Below are 27798 nucleotides of genomic sequence, written 5' to 3'. Positions count from 1 at the left end.
AAACTGAGCTAAGACCTGCCCCAGTCATCTCAGAAGGCCCTGCCTAATCGAAGTCTAGGTCTGTCCGAATCCGAGCGATTTTGTCTGATAGGAATTCCAAAATTCCTCCGCTCTACCCTGTAAGGGCTCCCCGGCTTCCCGAACGTTAAGTAGGGAACGAGTCACCCTAAACAGGGCGGCGGGGCGAGATTCTGCAGACGCTCGTATTGCCACTAAATAAGTCCTAATATAGGCTCTTAGAAGTGTCCGGTTGGATTCGGAGTTACTAGCCCTCCAGCGTCGCTCTAGACGTCTCTTCTGACGCTTCATCTCCCATAGCTCCTCGGTAAACCAAGGTGCCCTCTGGGATCCACAATCATGGAGAGGTCGCAAAGGCGCGATCCGGTCTAACACCTCTGATGCCGCCTTATTCCAAGTAGCGACCAAGGATTCAGCCGGTTCGTGGAGGAGGGAATCAGGAAAACCCCCAAGCACTATTTGGAACCCCTCCGGGTCCATTAAACGCCTGGGGCGGAACCACCTAATCGGTTCTGCCTCCCTGTGGTGGGGGAGTAGGATCGAGAAATCTAACCTCAACAGGAAGTGATCCGACCATGACAAGGGAGAAGTAACTATACCCCTTAAATCGAAATCACATCTCCACTCTAATTATGTTATTTTATCCTGAATTGAAAGATAAAATTGAAAGATAAAAAGGACAAGTATAGAAAGTGGAAAGAGGGGAACATAACTAAGTCAGAATATCAGCAAATAGCCCGAGCCTGCAAAGATGAAGTGAAGAAAGCCAAGGCTCAAAATGAACTAAGGCTTGCGACCAAAGTCAAAAATAACAAAAAAAGCTTCTTTCAACATGTAAAAAACAAGAAAAAAGTGAAGGAAATGATTGGTCATTAGTGGGTGGAAGTGGCAAGAAGGTGACAAGCAACAGGGAGAAAGCAGAACTATTTAACTCATTTTTGCATCTGTCTTTACACAAAGGGAAAAAACAGACAAACCTATCAAAAATAGTGCCATAAAAAACAAAACAGAAACACAAGTTAAGATAGGCAAGAAAATGGTTAGTGAGCACCTGTCCAGCCTAGATGAGTTCAAATCGCCAGGACCAGATGGATTACATCCCAGAGTTCTCAAGGAACTGGCAGATGTGATATCGGAGCCACTGAACTATATTTTTCAAAGATCCTGGAACACAGAGGAACTACCAGAGGACTGGAAAAGAGCTGATGTAGTTCCCATCCTCAAAAAAGGAAAAAAAATGGATCCAGGAAATTACAGACCTATCAGCCTGACCTCAATACCTGGGAAGATCCTGGAAAAGATAATCAAACAACGAATCAACGAACACCTAGAGGCAAACAAAGTCATTACTAAAAGCCAACATGGGTTTGTCAAAAATAGATCATGCCAGACAAATCTTACTGCATTCTTTGACCAAGTGACAAAATTAGTGGATCAGAGGAATGCTGTGGACATAATTTACTTGGACTTCAGTAAGGCATTTGATAAAGTAGATCACAACCTACTACTTGACAAGATAGAAAAATGTGGGGTAGACAGAACCACCACCAGATGGATCCGTAGCTGGCTGACCGGCCGTACTCAGCGAGTGGTCCTCAATGGAACTGCATCTATATGGAGGGAAGTGTGTAGTGGGGTGCCCCAGGGCTCTGTTCTGGGCCCAGTACTCTTCAACATCTTCATCAATGATTTGGATGAAGGGATAGATGGGGAACTCATCAAATTTGCAGACGACACCAAGCTGGCAGGAATAGCCAACACTCCAGAAGACAGGCTTAAGATACAGAAGGATCTGGACAGACTTGAACACTGGGCACTAACTAACAAAATGAAATTCAATGGTGAAAAAAGCAAGGTTCTACATTTAGGCAAGAAAAACCAAATGCACAAGTACAGCATAGGTGGCACCATGCTCAATAGTAGTAACTGTGAGAGGGACTCGGAGTCCTAGTAGACAATCACCTAAATATGAGCCAGCAGTGTGCTGCAGCTGCCAAAAAGGCCAACACAGTGCTAGGCTGCATTAACAGAGGGATAGAATCAAGATCACGTGAAGTATTAATACCACTCTTCAATGCCTTGGTAAGGCCACACTTGGAATACTGCATCCAGTTTTGGTCACCACGATGTAAAAAAGATGTTGAGACTCTAGAAAGAGTACAGAGAAGAGCAACAAAGATGATTAGGGGACTGGAGGCTAAAACATATAAGGAACGGTTGCTAGAATTGGGTATGTCTAGTTTAACGAAGAGAAGGACAAGGGGGGACATGATAGCAGTATTCCAATATCTCAGGGCTGCCATAAAGAAGAGGGAATTAAGCTATTTTCCAAAGCACCTGAAGGCAGGACAAGAAGCAACGGGTGGAAACTAATCAAGGAGAGAAGCAACCTAGAACTAAGGAGAAACTTCCTGACAGTGAGAACAATTAATCAGTGGAACAGCTTGCCTCCAGAAGCAGTAAATGCTCCAACACTGGAAGTTTTTAAGAAGAGACTGGACAGCCACTTGTCCGAAATGGTGTAGGGTTTCCTGCCCGAGCAGGGGGTTGGACTAGATGACCTCCAAGGTCTCTTCCAACTTTACTACTATTATTATTATTATCTTTGCCTATCGCCTTAGATAAGAATTCTTCTAACTATTGCAATGTTTGAAAGACACTGAAAACCAGGTTCTTGTACCAGACATTGTTGGGTGAGCTCCAACAATGTCTGGTACAAGTATTGTCACTCCACATTTGGTACACTATTTTTAAAAAATTTAGATTGTGCTTTTTAATTGATAATTACAGAATTCCATGTTAAGAGGGTGGCCATATAAATTTAAATAAATATTTAATTGAAGTTATCATGAAAAGTATTCCCAGATTGTACAATTTTTTAACTGAGAATATTGATTTGTAGAATCTTTAAATACTATGCAGATTTCGTGCTCCAAACACTTAATTCCAACAAGAATATCTTATTACTTTTTATAGTACTGAACATGGCACGAGAAATTATATCCATTGAATAATATTGTCTGCACTTTTCTTTCTTGAATTTTTCTTGGGCATCATCCATACTTGCCTTGGAGGATTCCTGCAAAGTAAACTTAAGGCTGCTCAGGTTAGGGGAGCTCAGCATTCAGTTCCCACCAATCATATTGGAAATGATTTGATTAAAAAATTGACTGCTTTTATTTTATACAGCAGGAGGAACCCAGGAAATAATACAAGTAGCACTGTCTATACGAAATGGACTGTTGATTTTTACTAGAAACATATTTGAACTTTTAAGGAAATACTGTGGGTGTATCATCCAATGCCAAAGCCAGCTAGTCCTTCAGATGTTCTCTCTCTCTCTCTCTCTCTCTCTCTCTCTCTCACACACACACACACGCGCACACACACACGCACACACACCTGGAAGCTTTGGGTGGTCCAAAAAATGTTATTTAAAACAGATGTGGTGCTGAGCATCTCTGCTTTGATTTGCAGTGTGCTGGCTTCCTGTTCAGCTCTTTTTGTTCCATATAATCTTTTGTAAAAGTTAGGACTTCTTATAAATTGATTTAGCCTGTCAAATGATCTAATATTGGGAAAGGGTTTGTGCGATATGTAATTTGCTTTTACTTTGTTCTTCTCTACCTACTGATCTGGGAACATAGTTATTGACAAGTCATTTTATGAAACTCAAATTCTTACAGTGCCATCTCCACACTTGAAGAATTATGTTTTACACCTGTACAATGAATTTATCTTAGAATAAATTCAAATATGTTGAAGGAAGACAGAGACAAAAACACTTGGGCACTAGGAAGTGTGCATTTTGAAAGATGGTCAGGAAATGCAATACAGAATTTCTTCCTTACCAACCACTTATTCAGGGAAGATGTGATGGTGCTGAAAGAGTGGTCCTCAAAATTCCAACTGTTGCAGCACCCTTGTGGTCATACGATTGCCATTTGCAATCTTCCCTGCCGGGTTCCTACAAGCAAAATCAGTCAGGAAGCTGGCAAGGAAAGTCACAAGTTGCTGTGGTAAGTCCTTTTCCAACATCCCTGCACTCACACCCATGGCCTCCTTTTCCCGGTCTCCCTGTGCTCACACTGCACTGCAGCACCACCCCTCTCTCCCAACTTGTATGCAAACTGTGCCAAGCTTCCCAGTGCCTCCCCCACCTTATTGGTGATTCCCTCCACTCCTGCTTAATGAACTGTTGGTCATTAATGACATAATGACATAATCTTGGGGTTGTGACAGCAACCAGGAGTGCCCAAATTTGCTGTTGCTAAGTGATATGGTCACGTGATGTCCTGCTTTACAATTGCATTGCTTAGGGGCAACAATCTTGGTCCCAATTGCCAGCATAACCCAAGGACTACCTCTATATTAATATAAATAAATATGAAAGAGTTGCTTTACATTTTCACTGTTATGGGAGTATGGATGATTACACTTGAGGCAGTCTTGGTAGGAATATACTCCCACTGGCTCTTTTAATTGCTTGCTCCATTAGGGTGGTTCCTTCTTATGTTTCCTTCTCTGATCTTTAAGCCACTTGGAGCTCCTGCCTCTGTTATCTGATTGTTTCCCAGGCAGCATCTTTTCCTCTCTTTCCCCAAGGTCATCCACACATTCCATTACAGGGAATATGCCATACTGACAGGGTAATTTTAATTTTATTAATTATGTTATTGCATCCTTTAGGACAATGGGGCTTTGCAAATTGTACCATTTCTCTACCTTGTATCTGCAAGCGCCAAAATGTACAAATTACTGAAAGAGAAATTTTGAAAGAAGAATATCAAGGAACATGTCCTAAAGGATGGCTGTACTTTGGATTCAAGGTACTTGCTGGTTTAAAGAAAAACCTTACAGAGTTTCAAACTTTAACCCTAACCTTAACCCTAAGTGTAGTATGTTGGCCAAAGGTGCATTGCTAATCAAAAAAAGCACGTCTTTATGTATTTAAATTATTAAATATATGTAATAATTTAATAAATTATTTGCTTCGTTCTAAAGTGATAATTTAATATTACAGCTAGTCCTTGACCTATAGTCACAATTAAGCCCAACATTTTTGTTGCTAAGAGAGACATTAAGTAAATTTTGCCCCCAAATTTACAACCTTTCTTGCCACAGTTGTTAAGTGAATCACTGTGGTTGTTAAATGAGTAACACGGTTGTTAAGTGAATCTGGCCTTCCCATTGACTTTGCTTGTCAGAAGGTTGCACAAGGTGATCACATGACCCTGGCTCACCTCAACAGTCATAAATGTGAGTCAGCTGGCCAGCAACCTTTCCATAATTTTTCTGCAAAATGGTGATATAGCAATGAGAATGGTGCCACACCAATCATTATAAAATTATCTTTTTATTGGTACCAATAACATAAATTTCCATTCATTTATTGGTTTTTCACGTAACATTTTCATGCTTTTTGCATGAAAAGCTGACAAGCTCTAACATCAGATTAAACAACAAGGTTCTATTGTTGTAATCTGGAGCCCAGTAGCTCTACCTTAGCCTTAGGTAATTTCTAATCCTTGACCAGATCATTTAGTTCACTCTGTGAAATTAGATGTGGTTCAGGAGGAGCATACGGTGGGCTAAAGTTTGGGTCCACTGACTCAACAGCCCTGAATCAGCTCCATCCTGTTCATTGTCTTCATCATCATCTGAGTCTAGAGAGTAGGATTCTGGTGGATCTGGAATTGGCAAGTCCTCACCCTGGGGAACAGGACGCAGTATGGATGGAATGTTTGGCTATTTCATGGTCCACTTCTTCTTTCCTTTGATCCTTTTTGCAATTGGGGGAACCATGCAAAAATAGCAGCCGCTACTATGATTGATGCAACCCTCCACACCATTGGAACTGCAAAAGGCATGGGCTTTTTCTTCTTGTTTAGCCAATGATGCAGATAAGTTGCACATCTACCGGTAATACAACAATATTAAGGGGCCCAACTCTTGTCCTGATCCCCTATTTTGCATCCAAAATATACGTGATATGACTTTTTTTATCACTGCCGTCATACTGCACTTTTGAGATGCAAATGTAACCTTTCCACAAATGTAGCAGAAGTTATCTGCACTGCTTACACAGTTTTGTGGCATCTTGGCTTCTGAGGGAAAATATCACGCAACTGTTCCTGGGAAATGTTATGCAATAACACTTTCACAAGCCACCAGATATAACTGTATCATGCGTAGATCTGACCCAGACAAATGTACCTTGTAATAAAAGAACAATAAATTACAGTTAGGTGATAACCTTTAGTCTCAAAGTGAAACTAAATTTATACACTTCCATGTGGTACCATTTTCATTGTTTTACCGTACTTTGTTGAGAAGTTACGAGGTACCATGATCATTAGACACCCCCCTCCCTTGTTGGCAAATATACTCGCCTGTGTATAAATCTTTATTGTGAAATATCTTGAAAACTTTAGCCAACCAGCACATTTATCACCTGTTTTCTAATTCATCTAATCAAAATATGTAAGAATTAACACATTTTATCTCAAAGGCCGATAATTTCCCAAAATTTGTAAACCGTGTAATCCTTCAGATGAGATTACGAACCTAATACATGTCCCATTTTTTGTGTGTGTTTTCTTCAGCTAAAGATTTTGACTGAGTTCCCAAGTGTGATGCTAAGCCAAAATTCTCTTGTTTAGTTTTGTTTCAGTTCATGCAGTGAACACTGTTATTTTAGTTTTTAATCCATGGTTTAGAATGTTATGTGATATAGTGAATCGAAGTGGCCAGTCACAGTTGCTGACAAAATATCAGGGATTTTACCAGATAATTAGACTATGGTTTAATTAATTTCTTAAATTAGTAACCTGGAGGCTCATCATCATTGGATATGTTTGCTTGTATGTTTATTGAATTTATATCCTGCCTTTTTATTTTTGTACAACTCAAGGGGACAAACATAATGTTCCCTCCTCCAATTTTCCCAACAGGTCTATGAAATATCACCTGAACATTAGACCAATGAAAAGAAATGGATTAGAAAAGCAGGGATAAGATTAGTTCTGTGACTTAAATATTTTATGAAATTCCCTGATTTCATTTTCTGCTTTTGTACGTATCTTTCACTCAACATGATCTGCCTTCTGGTGTTGCTAGAATACATCTTTTCTTTATGAATCTTATACATTTTTAAAAAGAATATGTGCAGTTATAAAACTGCAGATACTCAGAGCAGATACTCAGAAAGAATATTACTGTCAGGAGAAGAGAATACAGTATATTTGGCTTAATGTGGTAAAGGATAGAATAAACAGCAAGAGAGAACACTAGAATATAGAAAACAAGTTCAGGAAATGGTACAAGAACGCAGGTCAGGAAATAGTAGCAGCTGATGTGTAATCAAAAACATGCAACTAGGAACCTTCAGGAACACCCTTGAAGCAACCACTTTCTGATTTTTTTAAAGAACATCTCCTTAGAATCTATAATCAAGTAATTGTAGATCTTGAACATTAAAGCAAGGCAGGGATGTAGAGTAATACAATTATTCCTTTCTAAATCCAACAAGATACCCATATAGTATCCATGTGGGATAATGCTGTGCTAAACTATGGTGGATCCTTTTTCATTAACTTTAATTATTTCTGATTTTTACTTGTTGCTATGTGGGTTATATTCAAAAGAGCAATAGAGAGCTTAGCTTTTAGTTGCACCTTGGCAATATTTATCATTCTAGCAAATGCAATTTTTGTTATTTGATATAATAAAGGAGTAATAGAGGAGTATATTTTATAGAGTAAGATGTGCATCTCTTATGATCATTACTAATGAAAATTCACACTTACTCTTTGATGTAACCTAATTTTGAATACGTTTTTATTAAAGTTAATGCTAAAAGCAATGTGAAAATAAATGTGATCCCATTTATCTTTACCTTTCCCCTCCTGCCTTTGTGGTCTTAGAGACAGACAGCAGTTAATAGTACCATACCCAGCAACATAGTCAAGTTTTCTTCTGCTATACAGAACTTATGACCACAATTGACCCCAAATTTTTTGTTGCTAAGTGAGACATTTGTTAAGTGACTTTCCCCCATTTTATGACCTTTCTTGCCACAGTTGTTAAGTTAATCACTGCAGTTGTTAAATTAGTAACTTGGTTGTTAAGTGAATCTGTCTTCTCCATTGACTTTGCTTGTCAGAAGGCCACAAAAGGGGCTCATATGAGCCCAGGACACTGCAACTGCCATAAATATGAGTCAGTTACCAAGCATCTGAATTTTGATCACTTAACCATGGGGATGCTGCAATGGTGGAATAAAAAATGGTCATAAGTCACTTTTTTCAGTTCCGTTGTAATTGAATGTTCACTAAATGAACTGTTGTTAAGTCAAGGACCACCTGTACTACAGTCTCTCAGGAGTCCAACTTGATTCTCTGGTCCCCATCAATCAGTGTCCATCTGATGTTTCACTAGAAAACTGTCTTTTTTTAAAAAAAAATCTGATTATCTTCCTGAGTGTTCTCAATTGCCATTCTATTTATAAATTGTAGTTTATTTTTCTTTTTCTCTTTTCCAATTAATGTGTTAAACAAGAAGCATGGTCTATCATTTCTTTTAACTCAGCTTCTTCATTCTTTCCAAACCTACCCCTATCCAGTTTTGCAAATAAAATTTTATTTGAGTGACTCGTAGCTATCTTAAACACCCAATTCAATCTTTCTTTCTGTAAACAGTGTTTCCTGGTGCAGATTCCAAAGGATTCAGCCCATTTAAAAAGTTGGCATTCCGCTCAAAAAACCTGCAGCTACTATGATGCATCACTTGTGTCAGTTGAAAATGAAGTTGAACAAGGTACCATACTGTGTGTTACACCTTTATCAAAATATTATAAATATGCTTCTTACAAATATTCCATATTTTATTTTATTACTAAGACCACCTCTAATATCTATTTATATTTAAGCCTCTGGGCCTTAAGCATAATAAGATTTTGTAGGACTTATCCAACAGCTGTATTGGATATTATACGAGGAAAAGTGAGAGGATCCAAAATAAGGCTACTTAAATTCTTGACTAAGTTTTCTATTGTGAATTTATGTCTTGCAATTGAATATTTATTATCCTTGATAGAAGACTAGATATAATTTTCTATCAGAAAAAAAATAGCTTTACCACTTGCAATTGGCTGTAAAATATCGTTGTTCAACATTTAGACAGAGCCAAAAGTATTACATTTCAGTTATAAGTTGGTTTTAACTATGAAAGAAGTAAGTAATGCTATAAAACACATATATATTTGCATTTTATAGAGTTATTTAACTTTGGATAAATTCCTACCTCTTTGTACTGGGAAGATTTAAACTCATTTCCTGGGATTTAAGACCTCCCCTCGATAACTATTAGAGCTAAAACTATTTCCTGGGACCTCAACCTAGATACCTATTTTCTTCTCTAACCTGGAAAGCATAGTGGCATTTCCATAGAATTCTTAAAGAACTTTGCAGTCAGTGACAAAATAAAACACTAAAAGATAAGGAGTGTGGAATGAAATAGCATGGAAATCCTCATTTGAGATGGTTTGGACATGTAAAGAGAATGAATGAGGATCAAATTATATTGGCTGTATAGTGTATTCTGCTTTATACAATGCTGCTTACCTTGAAAAGGCATGTATGTTTGAGGTTCTTTTTTAAATGTTTGAGGTTCTTTTTTAGCAGCTGGCCATGGTAATTCTAACCAAAGGAGGCTTTGATAACTAACTTTTCAGATTGATACTTTGGATTTCCCCAAAAGTTGTATCAGCCTGCATTTCTTACTTTAAAAAAAAACAAACAAGTTTTATTGTTTTTTTCATTTTACAGACAAGTGCTTACGAAACAACGTGGTGGCAGGGCAATCAATTATCCACACAACAAAGTCATATTCATAAAATTCAGATTAAATCATTTAAAAAAACCTCTCTTTTCCGTCTAATAACATATTATATTCAAATTGATATATTTCAATACAACTAGATCAATCCTATCAATCCTCAATAACCTTTCATCTAAATAGATCCACAAACCCAGATCCTGTATGAAGTTTACTTATTTCAATTACTATATTCCATATTTCTAATCTAAGTACATAGTTAACATTTCGGGAGTCTCCCCATTACCTTTTTCCTTAACATATTCAATAAACATTTATTAATATCAATTCTTATTTTTCCCTATTCTTCTTCCATTACAAAGTAACTATCAGTTCTAATGTATATATATAAAAAGTATATTAGTTCATATCAGAAAAGAAAAAGAACAAAGAAAAAAAACGAACAAAACAGAAAAAGTAAAAAAAAAACCTTTCTATTTCTATTATACTTTATAATTTAACAATCAATCCCTCAATATCAGTATCACATTTCTTTAACGTCCTCAAAGTTACTATATCCAAAACATATTAATACGTAGACAAACACATTATTAAGTTCAGACCTTTAATTAATTTTTATTCAATCTAACATCTTATTTAACTGTCATAAGCCATAAATCAATCCATATCTAGTAAGCCTTTTAAAATCATTACATAAAATCTTCAATCCCATTCTTAAATCTTATTCTAGCTTTCCTTTTATGCCAAACAGGTTTCCATAACAATGTCACTATATCAATAAGCAAGTCATTTTTCATGTCTTGTAGTGTCCTTTGAATCAAACAGAGACGTCTTCTTTTCTGTTTTAGAAACCTAGCTCCTTTGTAAATAATCCCTTGTTGTTTGACAAAGTCCAATCTCCACGTTTGAAACTGTTGAGTGGCTAGCTCAATTACGTCCAATTTTGTAGCTAATAGTTGTTTATCCAAGCTAGCATCGTTCTCAGTTCGTTGGGTTTGTCTGTCCATTTCTGTTAATTTTAGGGTTGCAAGTGGTTTAATTACAGTCCTTTTTAATTCCTCAGAGATCTCATCAGCCTGCGTATGAAGTAAAATGGAATCTTCTTTACCTTTAGTTAATCCCGCTTCTGTTGTTTCTTGGTCCATAGAGTGCTCAGACAGAGTCTGGGAGTCAGTTTGTAAGTTCAAAGCAGGATTTCTATTTTTTATTTCCATCGTAAATTCTTTTATTTGCAAATGTATTTCATCAGTAGCTTCATAAAGTTTTTCCAGTATAAGTTTATAGTCAAGTTGAACCAAGGGTTGCTCCATTTCAAAGATAATCAAAAACAGTCTGTATCATTTAGTAGAGGCTGTGTTCAGAGAACATCTAATCAGTATCCACCCCCACCAGTACAGCTGTTAATTTTCTTTGTATTTTCCCTTTTATGATAATCTGAAAGTCAAGGTCAGTCCAATCCGCAAAAGAGAAAGTTGCACTTTTAACTTTTTCCACAAGGTGTCCTCAGTACAATGTAAAATTTTCTCCCAGAGACCAGGAATCTCATAAACAAGATCAGGAAACACAGAAAAAAGAAGCATTCAAGTCCAATAACAGATTCAATATTCACAAAATTTTCCAAGACCCCAAAGTGAAGGGAAAAAAAATAAAAATAGGAAAAAAAAATCACTTTAAATTAATTCAGTCCATTTAAGCTTCTTTTCCCCACACTCACAAACGTCGCCTTCTTAGAGTAGGGAAATCATTTCAAAAATGCTCTTTACAGGGATAAAAAAAAAAGAAACCCAAGAGAGGGAGAAAAAAAAGTCTCATCTGGCTCAACCATGGTGGTTCCTGTGCTTAAATGTTCTTCTGACTTCTGGTTGCAGCAGCTAGATGAACGGCCATTTTACTGGCCGTTCTTTCCACCGTCGGCCCAAAGGAGCAATCTCGGTCCCTGGAAGAAGCTGCTGCTCTCCCAAGGACGATGAGAACCTCCTCACTGGTAGCCGCCCCTCCAAGGCGGCTTTTCGACCCAATTAAGGGTCTACCGGCAACGGAGAATCAGCTGGCAAGGAGAGCCATCTCCTTGCACAGCTGCGAGCGCCGCGATCCGGAACCGGAAATCCATTTCTTACTTTTCATCTCGTGTAATTTCAATCACTATTAATTTGAAAATGATGATTTAGCAGACCTTAGGTTTCTGAATTCTAGTTTTCTTTTCTAGCTTTCATTGCAATGAACTTACTTGGACATAAATCTAATGTCTGGATTGGTCTGCAGAGTGATAGTTATGAAAAATGGCTTAATGGACAACAAATGGAATATGCCAACTGGTTTCCAGCACAGGTAAGGCAATGTAGTCTTACTTTTTTGTACCTTTTTTGTACCCTATATTGTATTTATAATGAATGTATTTCCTACATAGATAGAAGGAGGAGGGGAAAGGCTGGAGAAAATATGAAAAAAAGAAAACTCTTTCCTGAAGAAGATATTAATCAGGAATAACCAAGAGTTCATTAAAATGGTAAAGATAAAAATGCTCTTGAATCAAGTTCATTTGCTATAAGTGTTATGGAAATAGTCTGCCTTCTTCTTGGATTTTTTTTCTTAATTCCCAGTCTAGCCAGTGGTCTAAAACGTGTTTGATTTATCCATTTTGAATCATATCCAGCATCCAACTCTGGTGCTTTGCAAACTAGATTAGTGCAAATAAAGCATCTCCAAAGTATTAAAGCAATTACGTCATTTGCAAAGTTCACAGGGCTATTTCAAAGGATGTCTGTGTGCATGTGCAACACATCAATTAGATGAAATTACTGGGCTTGCACACACATGCAGAGGAAGATGGGAGCACCTTTCAAAGCAGCTGTATGAGTCTCAGAGATGATGAAGCTCCTTTAAAGCTTCTATGAGACATGCTTTGTCCAGTGTAAGGAGTTTTGTGAAGTACATATTTTAAACACTTTGCACAACCATAGAATGCTGAACTATCAGTAAGATGGGGGCTTCCAAGCCTCCTCCATTTGAATTTGGATAGCACTATGAAAAGGACAAAAATGTTCATAATATCAGTGAATTTGATAGCGCAGTTCTAACATAAGCAAAGAAGAAAATCAAAACTAGAATTCCGGGATCTTGTTGATGAATTCTGCTTTCCAGAGATTATTTCATGAATTCAGTAATAAAGTGATGTCCTTTGGTAGCTCTCCTATTCATTATTCAAACATAAACTCTGTCAGTGAAAGGAAATTACATGTAATGTATAGTCTTGGTTCACCTAAGATCATTTCAAGAACTCAAAGGAAAATCCCAAGAAAATTGTTGCTGCAAAACTGTATGTTTCTCATTCTCTCTCTCAAAAGAAAGGTTTGATTGGAATTTTTTATGGGTAAACATAATTAAATATTTCCTATTTGCTAACAATTCTATCAAGTGTTTCTAATAACAAAGAATACATCATTGCATGCACAGATCAACAATAAGAATATGACATGAGTTTTATTATCTGTGTTATTTACTCTATTTCTGTATCACTCTCTTATGCTAAAATATTGCAATGTGTTTTACTGAGATTTTTTAAAAAATTCTAAAAATATTGCAGAACATAGAAAACTCTAATGAAAAGGGGCAGTGCAGCCAATAACAGTGCATATTGATTGTTGGAAAGGCAGTGAATTGAGGGGACCAAAAAGCTGGGAGGAGGGGGAATGAAAAAAGCTGTAGTACAGTGTTTTGTGGTATTTCCCATTTTTCTTTTATGTATGCTTTGATTATCAGTTTTATTTTAAAATTTGTCTATGACTTTTCCTACTGATTCCTATCCCAATATATTAATTTCAGAATCATTACATTGGTGATACTGAAAAAAAAGATGTCCTATGTACCTCAATATTAAATAATCCAAGTTTCAGTTTAATGGGAAAGTGGTACCTTGAAAGCTGTGAGAACAAAAATGGGTTTGTCTGCCAGAAAGTTCAAGGTAAATTGTTATAACCTTATTTATATAAAAATATGTTAAACTTTATAATCTCTTTTGTATGTTGTATGAAATCTACTACCTAAATGACCCATCCAGCAATTATCCTTGAGCTAAAGTAGTGTTTCTCAGCCTCGCCAACTTTAAGACCATCCAGGCTAGCTGAGGAATTCTGGGAGTTGAAGTTCACCCATCTTAAAGTTGTCAAGGTTGAGAGACACTGATTTAAAGCTGTACAGAGTTCCAATTCACAAAAGATCTACTTTAAGACAGTGAATACTTCTATTTCAGTTCTGATGCTTTATATAGGTTTATGTGCGGAGGGATTCCCCTTACAGATAGGATGGAAGATACTGTATCTATTTCTGGGATGGGGCTTTTATGTGTGGTTGTTGCTGCTAGTTCAATATATACTCTTACACCATAATGAGAAACGGGCAACTGTTCAATGGTACACGTTGGTGAATGGTGATAATTGATTAAGCAATTTTTAGAAAAATTATACAAAATTCTGAATTACTGTGGTATTGGGGAAGAAATTATTCTGCCTGATGACAAGAATAAATAGATGAAAATGAGACAAGAGAGTACAAAAAAACTATAAGAATCGTGTTATCTTTCTGCAAATGAGAATGCTTACCAACTATTTATAAGCCATTGTTTACAGATTAAAGATAAGGGAACAATGAATATGGTAGCTGCATAAATTTGAGTACCCTTGTAGGTGATTTGGTGTTCTTCCTGCTATATATAGGCAGGGATCTTTCAAAGTTCAGGTAGTCATCAGATTTTAATAGCAATTGAGACTAGAATTTTCATTGCTAAGTGATGTGGTCATATAGCAGGATGTTACATTGCATCACATGGTGATGGCAGTCTCAACTGTCTCGGTTGGCACTGTAACCCAAAAACTTCACAGCTCATTAAGAAAGGATCTCATGTGACCAAAGTTCTAGGCAAGCAGGTGAAAGCTGCAGATGGATGGGTGAAAGCTGCCCACAGAGTCTTCTGAGCCAGGCAGGCTGACAGGCGTCAGAGCCAGGTGCAATTGAGCATGGGCAGGCTTGCAGGGGCCAGGAAACGAGTGGCATTCTTCCACAAGCTCCTCTTGTTGCAAGGATTATTCAGCACTTCTGGAGAATACTGGTCTGGAGAAGGTTGACAAGCAATAGTATTCATTTACCTCTTGGCTTATTTTATAAGCCTTGTCATAGGGTTCTTTTTTCAATAGTCAATTCAATGGACTCCGCAAACTCTAGATGGCCCCACTCCTTGTTTTAGCAACAGCAATAGCACTTAGACTGATATACTACTTCACAGTGCTTTACAGCCATCTCTAAGTGGTTTACAGAGTCAGCATCTTGCCCCAACAATCTGGGTCATTTTACCGACCTCAGGAAGATGGAAGGCTGAATCAACCTGGAGCCTGGGAGACTCAAACTGCCAAACTGTTGGCAGTTGGCAGAATTAGCTTGCAATACTGCATTCTAACTACTGTGCCATCACAGCTCATAGCCACCCAGATCCAGACACCAGCAGATCCTTGGGTAGTAGTCCCAGTTTGATTACACAATCTTCCTAGATCTACTGGGAAGGTCTGCTTCTCATCCAAGAAGCTGTTTTACTATCAAGAGTGAGCTTCTCCAATTCTCCTTTTCCCTTAGGTTGCTTCTAGTTTCCTATTAGAGTTAGAAAATTCACAACCCTTCTCACTCCCCGAGCCCTTCTGAACCCACTGCTTCTCCAAAACTAGCACACCAATGACCACAACCAACACAACACACCTGGCAGCTTTGCTGCAGGGCTTTTATTGCAGCTCTTTGCTAAGCAGCTTGTCTGGGGAGAGGTCTTAAAGAGGCAGACACCACCATCCCCTGTCCTCTCACAACTCTAATAGTTTGCAATACTTATCATTTATATTTCTTTCAGAGATGGCTATAGCTTGTTTGAAAATGTTCGGTGTCTTAATGTTAAGTTTATTATTTTTTTTTCAAAAGACTCTTGATTTTCTCCATCACAGATACTTCTAGACACATCATTGATCCTTCGGTGATGTACCCAATCCCGGATACTTTAGAATATGCAAATAGTACATATACATTGATCAATGGCAGTATGACTTGGAACATGGCTTCACAAATGTGCAAAAAAAATGGGGCTGAATTGGTCAGCATTACAGACTACTACCATCAAGCTTTCCTTACCGTAATAATAAATCGAGTGGGTTACGCTCACTGGATTGGATTGTTCACTTCAGATGTAGGTACCGTGTTTCCTCAAAAATAAGATCCAACCAGAAAATAAGCCCTAGCCTGATTTTTAGTGTGCTCCTAATATAAGCCCTACCCCCAAAATAAGCCCCAGTTAAGATCATCATCAGCCCTGGGAGGGAGGCATGGCCAGCACAGGAGGCGGTGAGTGCGGGGGGGGCTGATGGTGTCCGGTAGCAACTGCTGCTCACACAGCACAGGTAAGTCCAAGTCTGCGACCCACCTGGGGGAGGCAGGTAATCCTGATGTGCGTCGGCAGAGGCAGAGGGGGGGAGGCAGGCGATCCCAATGCCGTGCGGCCACCTGCCCCGCCATGGGCAAGCCAAGTGATGGTGGGACGGAATGGGCAGGCAGCCATGGGAGGATCGTCCATGCACAGAATCACTGGCACCAGGCGGAGGCTTCCCAGTTTTGTTTTGTTTTTTTATTAAAATTTTTTGCAATTTTACAATAAAATCCCTCTCCCACTACCTCCCTACCCTCCCAGAAACCCTCCCCCTGTCTTCCCAGAGCTGAATACAGGGTTAACTAAAATTAAAAAATGCAAAACATTTAAACTTAAATAAACCTCAAACAAATATTACATTAAAAAAAAACAAATTTTAAGTATTTTAAGTCCAATATATATATATAATAAAAATACTTATTATCTTAAACTTTAAACATAAATTATTCAAAAGCTAAATAATATCTTTTAATATCATACTTATACTGTATAAAGTTTATCCATCTTTTCCACTCCAAGAAATATTTCTCTTGCGATTGATCTTTCAAATAAGCCAAAATTTTTGCCATTTCAGATAAGTAAGAAACTTTAAAAAACCATTTCTCCAAAGTAGGCAAAAATTCCTTCTTCCAATATTGTCCTATCAACAACCTTGCCACTGTGATTAAATTTAACATTAAAATAATTTCTTTATCATCACAATCAATAATAATACCTAACAAAAACAATTGTGGAGTGAATTTTATCCTTCTATTAAAATTTTTTTGAATATTCCACCATATCTTTATCCCAAAAACTTTTATGCTTTTACATGACCAACAAATATGATAATACGTTGCATCCAGACAACCACATCTCCAACATTTAGATTGCAAATTTGAATATATACGAGACATCTTTTGTGGATCAAGGTGCCATCTATAAAACATTTTATAAAAGTTTTCCCGTAAATTTTGAGCTTGCGTAAATTTAACATTCCTCACCCAAATTATCTCCCATGTTTCTAATAAAACCGGCTCATCAAAATTTTGAGCCCATTTGACCATGCAATCTTTAACTAATTCTGTTTCTGAATCCAATTCCACTAATACACCATAAATTCTTTTTATGTGAGTTCGACTTTGATCTTTAATTTGTTTCAGCAAGTTTTCATCCTCTCTAATCAAACCCACTTTATAATCTATCTTCCACCTTTCCAATAATTGTCTATACTGAAACCACGAATAAATAATATTTTCTTGTGCTAATTCATCTATATGTTTTAATTGCCAATTCTTCCCATCCCAATTAAGTAATTGTTTATAAGAAATACTATCCATCTTCACTCCTTTCCTTATTCCTTCTATTGCATGCCCTGGGATAGCCCATAATGGAATTCTTGAGTCTATTCTATAATATTTCTTCCAAACTCGAAGTAAAGAAATTCTTAAAATATGAGACTTAAAAGCCCTATCCACCTTCTTGTTATAAATTAAATAGGCATGCCATCCATATAATCCAGTTTTAAAATGAAAGAGAACTGCTCTGGGGAGAAGCAGGGAGAACCTGTACATCAGCCTGTAGCCTGTGTTGAAGGGCAGAGATTCCCTTCCTGGAGGGAGGGGGAGAGAGAGGAAGGGGGAGAGAAATGGGGGTGGAGCAAATCCAGCCTGTAAAATGAAGTCCCCTCTGTAATGTTTCCAATGGCTGTGCTGGCAACTCAGCACATGAGCAGGAAACCCCAGCTCTGAGTGGTCATGATTCCTTGATTCATTAATATGCCTTAGCATCCATGAAAACCAAACCTTAAAAATAATTTGATCACAGCTTCATATTTGTCGATGTCTTTGTTTGACACTATACATTGAAAAACATTTCATTTTTTAAATTCGGAAAGGCCTCATTTCATTGATAATAGTATTTTAAATCTCAGAACTGGCAAGAGAGAGAAAGTTCAATGATCTGACTTAGGATAAAGCAGCTTCCTTTCTTTTAAGAATGATCGGTGGTTTTCTGTGACTATTAAACAGGGAAAATAATTTACGTTCCCTTTCTTGGAAAAGAGAGTGAATAAAGTATATTAATCCTAATTTAGTAGTAAAAAGACAAGCTTGGTAGAGATGCTTGGCTTCAAAAAAAAGTTCACGTGAAACCTCCCTTAGAAGCTGCTTTATGGAGTAACAGACTCTCTTCCCCTGCTTCAAAAAAACAAAGCAGGCACCTTGCTTCATCTCAGGTTGCTCTTTTTTTAAAAAAAAAAAAAGTTTTTTTATTTATAATACAGTTAAAACAAAAATGGACATAACGTGACAATACAGTTATATGTATTTATGTCTTAACACTAGCTTGAAGCCCGAGCAGTTCTCCTTAATTCATACCAGTAATAAAATTTGTCCCAGATTTCAAAGTAGTCCGATTCTGTCTTATCCTTCATTTCCATTGTCAGTCTATCCATTTCAGCACACGATAAAATTTTATATAAAATCTCTTCTTCTGTTGGAATTCCTTTATTCCTCCAGTTTTAGCGTATACCAATCTAGCAGCCGCGAGAATGTGTAACATCAAGTAGAGTACCCCTTTGTCGTATTTCTGCGTGGTTATGCCTAGTAAAAAGAGTTCTGGTTTTAACTCTACCACTAGCAATAAAATTTCTTCCAGCCATTTTTTAACCTTATTCCAAAAATCACGGGCTCGTGGGCACTTTCACCATATATGATAATAAGTCCCAGTTGCCAACTTACATTTCCAACATTTGGAAGAAGCATTTGAATCCATTTTAGCTAATCTTATGGGTGGGAGATGCCATCTATAGAACATTTTGTAGAGATTTTCTTTGCAGGAAATGGTCAGAGTGAGCGTCCTGTTTCTTACCCATGGTTCTTGATCTCAGGTTGCTCTTAAGCCTCTTATCTGGCAGCCCTATTAACTGGAAGAGGCTTTAGAAAATGCACGGAAGCCTCTTTCGGATAACTGGAACTACTGGACAAGACCAGATCACTTCACTAAATAATCTTACTCTGCTCCTCACTTCAAGCAGAATTGCTTCATTTCTGTAGCATGAAGTACCTTATCAAATTGCAGTTGCTGCATAAAAGCCTCTTGAGTTAATGACCTGCAGAGACTAATCAAATACTTCTTTTGGCAGGATGGCCTTCCCTTTGAGTGGTCAGATGGCACCAGGCCTTTTTTTACATTTTGGGGAGAAGAGGAAACACAAAGTCCGGGACACTGTGCTTACATTGATACTAATGGACACTGGAAAAATACTGACTGTGAAAAGCTTTTGAGTGGTGCAATTTGCCATATTTCACCAAGTAAGTCAGCTCTTATGTTAAACATTGAAATGTTTTTGGTAATTATAACTCATTCTGGCTTTTTTGAAAATGGCAATTGAATCAGGAATATTAAAAATAATGTAATACTTAAAGATTTGGAAGGAATGGGATTCGTTAGGACGCAAGATAATAGCAAAGTTGCCCAATTTTCTGCCAGTGCCCCAAAAATCATGTCTGACATTAAAATCCTGTGGTTGAATAAATTAATTAAAAATGCAAAAGTAATGAACAAAATACAAAGTTTGTGATAATGCTGGAACCTTTATTCACAGAGAATAAATCAATGGAAAATAAGGAATTGTGTGTTGAAAAGACTGTACCTTGGATAAGGTTTGACAGAAATTGCTATAGCTTTTCCACTGTTTTTGAGAATCTGAACTTTTATGAAGCATTGGAGTTTTGCAGTAGGCAAGGTAAGAAGTTTTTAAATTTGGGGCCTAACATTGTTGGACTGCCTATTCAGCACCACTAGTTTGTTTCTTCTCTTATTTTTAGTCTGCTACTTTTATATGTCATTAAGCCATTTAGAATGGAGTAGCATAGAAATATCAGTAAGAAATAAATACATATTGATAACTATATTCCCCAAAGCCACTAAGTTATAGCAAATAGCAAAGTTGACTAAACATAATTACAAGCATTTTTATCACATATTATTTTCCTGTTGCCCTTGTAAGGTCCCAGTCCCTTACTTGTACTTGAGATATCATATCAATCTAATCAGGTAATCCAAGTGGAGACTTCTTGATCAAGCAGCACTTCATTTGATCAAATTAAGCAGCTGGGTGGCCATGAATCTGGAACGCTGGCAGAATTATGTCCAGAAGTGCCACACCTTAGAAAGTTGGTAGCATTGCTTTATAAACTTTGTTAGCCAATAAAAATCAGACAACAGAGCCATTACTTCATAAGAAAGACATCAGTCATTCCTGTACACACCCTTATTCCCTCCTTCAGTATATCGCATCCATGTACATGCTTCCCACGCTTGCATGAGGTTTCCCTGGTGCAAAAGCCAATTACAAAAAGCAAGAAAACAACAGTTAGACTACTAAACAATTTCCCTTTGTTCCAGAACCCTTCACCTTAATAATAAAGTTACTTGACTTGGGCTATAAGGATATCAAGGTAGGCCCCAGGCACTTCTCTCCAATGAGAGAATTTTTGCCATGACTCCCCACAGCAGCTCAACAGCTGGGGAACATGCAGGAAGGCATGGGTGAAAACCTTGTGAAAGCAAGTACTTATTAGATCCAATCTGGGAAGTTAGTTTAAAATCAGTAAGGGTTTTGAATTTAGGCCTGAACATGAGGGATAGCTGCAATCACGGAGGCAGGAAAAAGGCAGGGGTTGGGCTGTCTGGTTGTGCTCCAGTTCCGCACCTTGAGGTCTTCCTGGGAAAGCCTGAGCAAGGCAAGGTCAATCTGGCAGAGAAAGAATGGTAGGGATCCCATCTCCTGGGAATTTGCATTTAGTTGGTCCCAGGAGGTGGGCCTCCTCTGCTGTGGTGTCTGCCTTATGGAGTATCTCTCTCTCTCTCTCTCTCTCTCTCTCTCTCTCTCTCTCTCTCTCTCTCTCTCTCTCTCTCTCTCTCTCACACACACACACACACACACACACACACACACACACACAAAGCCAGGTTATCTCCATCCTTGCTATCATTTCAAAAGTTCCTTAAAATCTGATTAGCACACCAAACCGGGGGGGGGGGGGTTTCTAGGTAATCCAGATGTATTCATAGATGGCTCCACCGTGGTTGATATTTTGCTTTCTCTGTGTGGTTTATATATTTTGAATGTTTTATAATATCTTCTTTTTATTTTTTCTTAAGAGTTTTATTCCACCTTTATTACTTTGTAAGGAACTAAATGCAGTGAACATACCTAATACTCCTTCTTCCTCTTTGTTACCCCATAACAACAACCTTGTGAGGTCAGCTGTGCTGTAAAAGAGAAGGACTGGCCCAAAGTTACCCAAATGGCTTTTATGCCTAAGACAGTCTCCTGGTTTCTTGGCCAGCACCTGAACTGCTACAGCAAACTGACTTTCAGTAATCTTAATAAGGTGTCAAAGCAAGAATATACAGTATTTGCAGCATCTTTATATTTTTATAATGAGTGTTTTTATGTATCTGGCTTTATTAATTCTTATACACCACCCAGAATCACTTTTAGTGAGATGGGTGGCTATATAAATATAATACATTCAGAAATAAATAAAAAATAAAAGTGGTGCCCTAGTTATGGATCATCTTTTTCAGGCACAATTGCCTACCTATATTTTGCTTTTTACATTCCATGCCGGGAGGAAAAAGTGATTTTTTTTCCCCCAGACTTTTTAGTCTTTTGGGTTTTTTTAAAAAAAAAAATATGGTTCTTGTACTGCTGTTCTTCTGTGCCTCTGGATTTGCTTTGGTTTTATTCTGTGGCTGTTTTAATTTGCTGCAGACTTTACATTGTGTTTGTTTCATTTGGCCATTTTATAATCTTAATCCAGAAATCTTGCAGTAAATTGATTAAATACATAATGTGGAAATTCTGTTCTTTAAAGCAAATTCTAAGTAAACCTAAAAGTAAAATCTTGCATGAGCCTATTTTTATAATTTAAGTGTATTTGCTTAATAGTAAATCTGCCATTTGTTCATTTTCAGATTCTAATCTTCTAACAATCAAAGGCAGAGATGAAAATATTTTTATTTTAGAAGAACTGCATTCTTTTGGCTCTGTGGTTGAAATGATTTGGTTGAATACTCACTTCCTTATGGATAGTAAGTGAACAGAAGCTGGGAAAAAATTAAGTCACATCCAACTATTTGAGATTTCGGCACAGAGCATATATTTGCAATTTCTTTTGTAGTTAAAATAAGCTGGGCCATTTAATTAACACAACGTGCTAATGATAACTATTTTGCTTTATATTCTGATTATAGGACTCCTTATTCCTACTGCATTTTCAGTTTTGTAATGAGCTAGTAAGTATTTTGTTTGCTCGTCAGCCTTAGATCCTTCCAAGGATGGTAAAATGAGGACCCAAATTGTTGGGAGCAGGGCTGTTTTTGTTATAGAACGCCCAGAACGGAGTTCCAGCATCTTTTTTGGATGGAATCTTGTAGGGTAGGCAAGGCGGGTTGTATAACGTGTGAGTTCCGGCACTTTTTTTTTTTTACAAAAAAAGCACTGGTTGGGAGTAATATGCTGACTCTGTAAACCACATAGAGAGGGCTGTAAAGCGGTATATAAATCTAAGTGCTCTTGCTATTGCTATGACCACTTTCATATTAATTCTGTGGAACAGAAACCAGTTTTATTTAGCCATCTCTACTCTTTTTTCTCTCGAACTTTGACATGCCTTCACTTCTAATGAAGTTTGGAAGCATATGTGCAATAAACTAGTCTCCATACTTTATTAAATTTATATTGCACTTTTTATACAGGAACTCAAGGTGATGTGCAGAATGCTCCCTCCTCTTATTTCCCCTACGTTACAACTCTGCTAAGTATCTTGGGCTGAGAGAGAGTGAACCACCATTCTCTTAGCTAACTAGCACTTGGATCTCTCTACTTTTGGCCCAGCACCTTAATCATTATCCCATACTGGCTCTCTTAGCACCTTGTCTATATATCCCATGTTTAAAAATAGAGTGAAAATATTTTTCAAATTCATCTGTTTCGCAAGGGAGCTCTGAGGTTTTTTAAAGTTATTTAATATAAGACACGAAGATGCATACTTAGAAATCCATTTAGATATTTACAGGTTGTTGCCTTCTGCATAAAGGTTTAAGGCAGTGGTTCTCAACCTTTCTAATGCCGTGACCCCATAATACAGTTCCCCATGTTGTGGTGACCCCCAAGTGGGTGTGGCCACCAATAAGAGGGAGTAGGACAGCTAGGGAAAAGGGAAAAAAATGACGGACAGCATGGTTTGGCGACCCCCATGAAATGGTCATTTGACCCCAAATGGGGTCCCGACCCACAGGTTGAGAACCACTGGTTTAAGGCATGACACACAGAAGTATTTTGAAGGAATAGAAAGGAATAGCATTATTTCTGAAGTAAAAATTAATTTGAACCTAAAATGAATGCATTAGTTCTTCATTGTTTACTTTGCAGTCTACTTCCTCCAAAAGACTCTTGCAAAATATCATTAATTTCATGTCGTAAAAAGAGAAAATAGATGGACAGCTCCCATGAAAACTGCATTTTCATAAACATTTAATGATTATTTCTAGATAATACTGTATGATGAGAAGTAGTTTGCAGTTATGATGCACAATCTTCCTTAAAGATAACTAGAGCTAGAAGGACGCTCGCCTAATTTCCAAAGTCCCGGGACTATTTAATTTTTGAAGAAATTACGATGCAAACGCATTAATTTATTCACAGATATCTCCCCTCAAATCCATACAGGGATGTAGGTTTGATATAAGAAAATACCTAGTGAGGGAAAAAATGATAAATAGAATTGTGAGGTCTCATGCATGGATTCTGGAGTCTCCCAACTTTTTAGTGACATCACTAATATTGCCCTTAGATGCTACTGTGATATGGCTTGATGGCTCTCCAGTTCAGTATTCAAACTGGGGCACTGAGCAACCTGAAGTGGGTCAACGGAAAGATAACAGCTGCATTGTTTTAACAACTGCAGATGGAATCTGGAAATTATTACCTTGTCATGAGAAAAAAGGATTTGTATGTAAAGCCAAAACAGGTATGAACCTATGTTTAAAGAATATGTAACTAAAATTTATCTCTTTTTTAAATATATTTTATTATTTTTTAACATAATCGCCTTAATATTTGGTAAAGCGTGTTGTCTGGGTTTATATTTAAAAACAATAACACATAGTAGCTTTCCTTGATTTTCTCTTCTTCCAAAAATATTCTCTTTTATCAACCTTAAATTAATACATTTCTTAGTATTTTGATAGATAACAGTTGAATAAAAACATTTTTTAGTATTTCTACAAGTAACATCCTCATCAATATGATGCTTCTTTTCTAATTGATCATCTTAATCACCTTGTCATAGATCCTGTTTTCAAAGTTCTTATTTAGATTTGTTTTCCTCGCAATGTTCAAAACATTCTTGTCAGTTAAGATTTTCTCAGAGTTAATTGTACTTAAGTATTTAAATCTTTTTCATCATACAAGCCATCCCAACAATTTTACATTTCTCATATCTTAAAACAAAAACAAAAAAGAGAAGAAAAAAAGAAAGAAATAGTATACTACTTGAGAAACATGTCCCTCTTAAGCTAGGACACATTTATATCTAAAAATTTTCTATTCTTTTTAACCATATTCAAATGTTTAATCTTTAAATATTCCATCTAATAAATCCAATTATCTAATCTTTTAAATCTATTCAAAACATTCTTATCAATTGAAATTTTCTCAAAATCAATTACACTTAAATATATAAAACATTTCCCTCATATAAATCATCCCAACATTTTTATATTTCTCATATCATAAAAAAAATACTTTGTTACTTGAGGGGCTCATCCCTCTTAAACTAAAATTCATTTATATCCAAAACTTTTCTATTTCTTTAACCATATTCAAACGTGTTTAATCTTTAGATATTCCATCTGATAGATCCCATCATCTAATTTCTTAATTCTAACTTTAGCCTTCTTTTTTTTTCCAAACAATCTTTTCCTAATTAGCATGCTCTGCTGGACCAAAAGGTCTTCCCATAGTCTTGTAGATGTTGTTGTAGGTACATTCCACATTTGAGAGCATGAATTGGACAGGGATTTTCCAGTGCCATTTTACTAAATTTTAAAAAAATGTGCACGAATCAGCTAATTGAATAAGAAAACTGCCATTTTATTCCTAGAAGATTCCCTTTCAAACACAGTACTTTTGGATACCACTTGGGCCAAAATTAGCGGCAACTATTTTTATTCTAAATAATACACTCACAAGAGGAAAAGCTGTACAAGTAATATTTATACCCATAGAACTCTATACAGTATACTGAATAAAACCAGCAGGAAAAAATCTTTAAACTTGATGATTTGTTCAAGTAAACTGTTGATGTTATTACCTAACGAAACCTGTTTAACGTTCCTATTTTTCTGAGGAGGTAAATTTAGTTCAAGTAAAACTTCTTAATATAACTATTAAATCTAAGAATCTTTTGAGGCTGATAGGCACATTTTGAAGCTTTGGAGAAATATAAAATAACTGCCAGTGGGGGTTGGGATGGAATTTGCTTATTTTCAGATAGTTTTCTATGGTGTGCAGAAAAGAAATGATTATCAGAAGATAAATTCTGTGGATGCTTCTTGACTTCTCTTATCTGACTCAACAGGATGTTTTATATAATTCCATCTTACTTTTGACATTTTTCTCTGGGTTGGGAGATGCAGTTCTAAGCAAAATTACCATCTGTGATGTCTAAGCATGTCTATAAAGCATCTAGATACAATTTAGAAATGCACATATTTTTATTTCATGTGCCAGTTTTTAAAAAATAAAATACCTTTTAAAACTAATTAAATCAGGTGCAAACTGCAGTGCTTACTCCTAGCTATATTGCCCTAATTCACGGGTGTCGAACTCATCACATCACGTGATGTGTTGCGACGTATCTCAACTCTTTTTGCATTGCCGGCAATGAGGTTGGTGCGGCTTCGGTATGATGAAACCAGCCTGTGGGCTGGCACTCTGACACCCCTGCTCTAATCTCTAACTCAGTGATGGCGAACCTTTTAGAGACACAGTGCCCAAAAACTGTCCGCCTACCCCCACTCTGCCTCCCGCCCTGCCTGCTCTGCCCCCACCCGCCCCCTGCCCCACCTGCCCACAGGGCCATGCATCGCCTCCATGGCCCACTACAGCATATCACCCAGGCAGCCCTGCAGCGCCATGGCAGCCACTCCCTCCGCCCACACCCTGCAGCATCATCTGCATGCTATGGGGCACGAGGGCAGAGTCTTGTCCCTGCTGCCTGGCTATGTCCTTGGCTGCGCTGCTCCGTGTGGGCTGTGCCCGGAGGCAACTTTCCTCCAGAGGGGCTGCTGGTGAGGAGAGGGCCGCGAGGGGAGGCGGGGCTGGGGTGACAGCATGTGTGCCCACAGAGAGGGCTCCGAGTGCCGCCTCTGGCACGCGTGCCATAGGTTCGCCACCACTGCTCTAACCAATGAAGTAGATAATTATGCATTATTTTTCAGGTTATCATGAGACTGCAGTACCACCAGCGAAAGGTATGTAATATCACTTTCCCATATTTTAATTCCTAAACATGAAACTAAAACTGTTACTGTCAAGTTTTTCTTTCTCGCTTTCTTTTTCAAGTATCCTATCCTAGGATAGTCATCCTGGTGATATTATCTGCATTGCTGATAGCTGTAAGTGCTATAGTGAAATGTTTGTGGTGGCCCAGTCGCATATCTAGAACTACAATGTGCTTCAGAAATGCTTGCCTTGGAGAAGCCCACTCTGAAGTTCCTGTTGCCGAAGAAAGCATTCTCATTTCCAACCTGGAGAGGAATGATGTTCATAATGCAACCTCATCCATTTAGTATAACTAATGGTGCTGCAAATGGGTGCCCATATTTGTAAAGAAGAATAATTTCATGAATTGATTACATCATATGGTTACACTTAAGGCATTTCACTCCTTCCAAATTTAAGATAGTCCAAAAAATGTTTTGAATGGAACAAGATTGGTAAAAAGACTCAATAAGACCCACCTGAAGGCAGGATAAGAAGCAATGGAGGAAAACTAATCAAAGAGAGAAGCAACCTAGAACTAAGGAGGAATTTCCTGACGGAACAATTAATCAGTGGAACAACCTGCCTCTAGACATTGTGGGGGCTCCAACACCGGAGATTTTTAAGAAGAGATTATGTGGAATGGTATAGGGATTTCTGCCTGAGCAGGGTTGGACTAAAAGACCTCCAAAGTCCCTCCAACTCTATTATTCTGTTATTCATTTATGTTTGTTCTTGTTTACTACTGAAGCTGATACCCAGGGAACATGTCCATTTATGATGCTCATTTCAGTTTCATAAATCAAATTCTATAATTATCCAGTAAAAGTGTTTTCCAGATTCTGGACTAAGGAGAAGCCAACCTGTCCTTCTCTTTTCCTTTTCTTCTTCCACAACTTTTTGAAAAGGTAAAAGAAAACATTCACTAGGCCAGTTCAGCTCTTAGTTT

General features: G+C 37.5%; 1 protein-coding gene across 7 annotated transcripts in view; it reads left to right on the top strand.

Annotated features, from left to right (window-relative positions):
* PLA2R1 (phospholipase A2 receptor 1) overlaps window positions 1–27452 on the top strand; it is an 83950-nt gene extending 56498 nt beyond the window's left edge. For 6 of the 7 annotated variants that reach the window (XM_039328428.1, XM_039328426.1, XM_039328425.1 and 3 more), the window contains 11 exons: window positions 4708–4847; window positions 8718–8835; window positions 12062–12183; window positions 13678–13816; window positions 15834–16072; window positions 19434–19602; window positions 19896–20036; window positions 22277–22393; window positions 24157–24333; window positions 26807–26839; window positions 26931–27452. In XM_039328428.1, coding sequence (XP_039184362.1) covers window positions 4708–4847; window positions 8718–8835; window positions 12062–12183; window positions 13678–13816; window positions 15834–16072; window positions 19434–19602; window positions 19896–20036; window positions 22277–22393; window positions 24157–24333; window positions 26807–26839; window positions 26931–27157 — 1622 coding nt within the window. In that variant the 3' untranslated portion in view covers window positions 27158–27452. Of the gene's footprint in view, window positions 1–4707; window positions 4848–8717; window positions 8836–12061; window positions 12184–13677; window positions 13817–15833; window positions 16073–19433; window positions 19603–19895; window positions 20037–22276; window positions 22394–22555; window positions 22598–24156; window positions 24334–26806; window positions 26840–26930 lie in introns of those variants that run through there. The other variant, XM_039328427.1, reaches the window with a different exon arrangement.
* Window positions 27453–27798: the final 346 nt, after the last annotated feature.

Source organism: Crotalus tigris, unplaced genomic scaffold, assembly GCF_016545835.1.
Source record: "Crotalus tigris isolate CLP2741 ecotype Arizona unplaced genomic scaffold, ASM1654583v1 scf7180000024376.1991246, whole genome shotgun sequence".
NCBI lineage: Eukaryota > Metazoa > Chordata > Lepidosauria > Squamata > Viperidae > Crotalus > Crotalus tigris.
The sequence above is the reverse complement of the archived record's forward strand: the minus strand, read 5'-3'. Positions and strand labels throughout refer to the sequence as shown.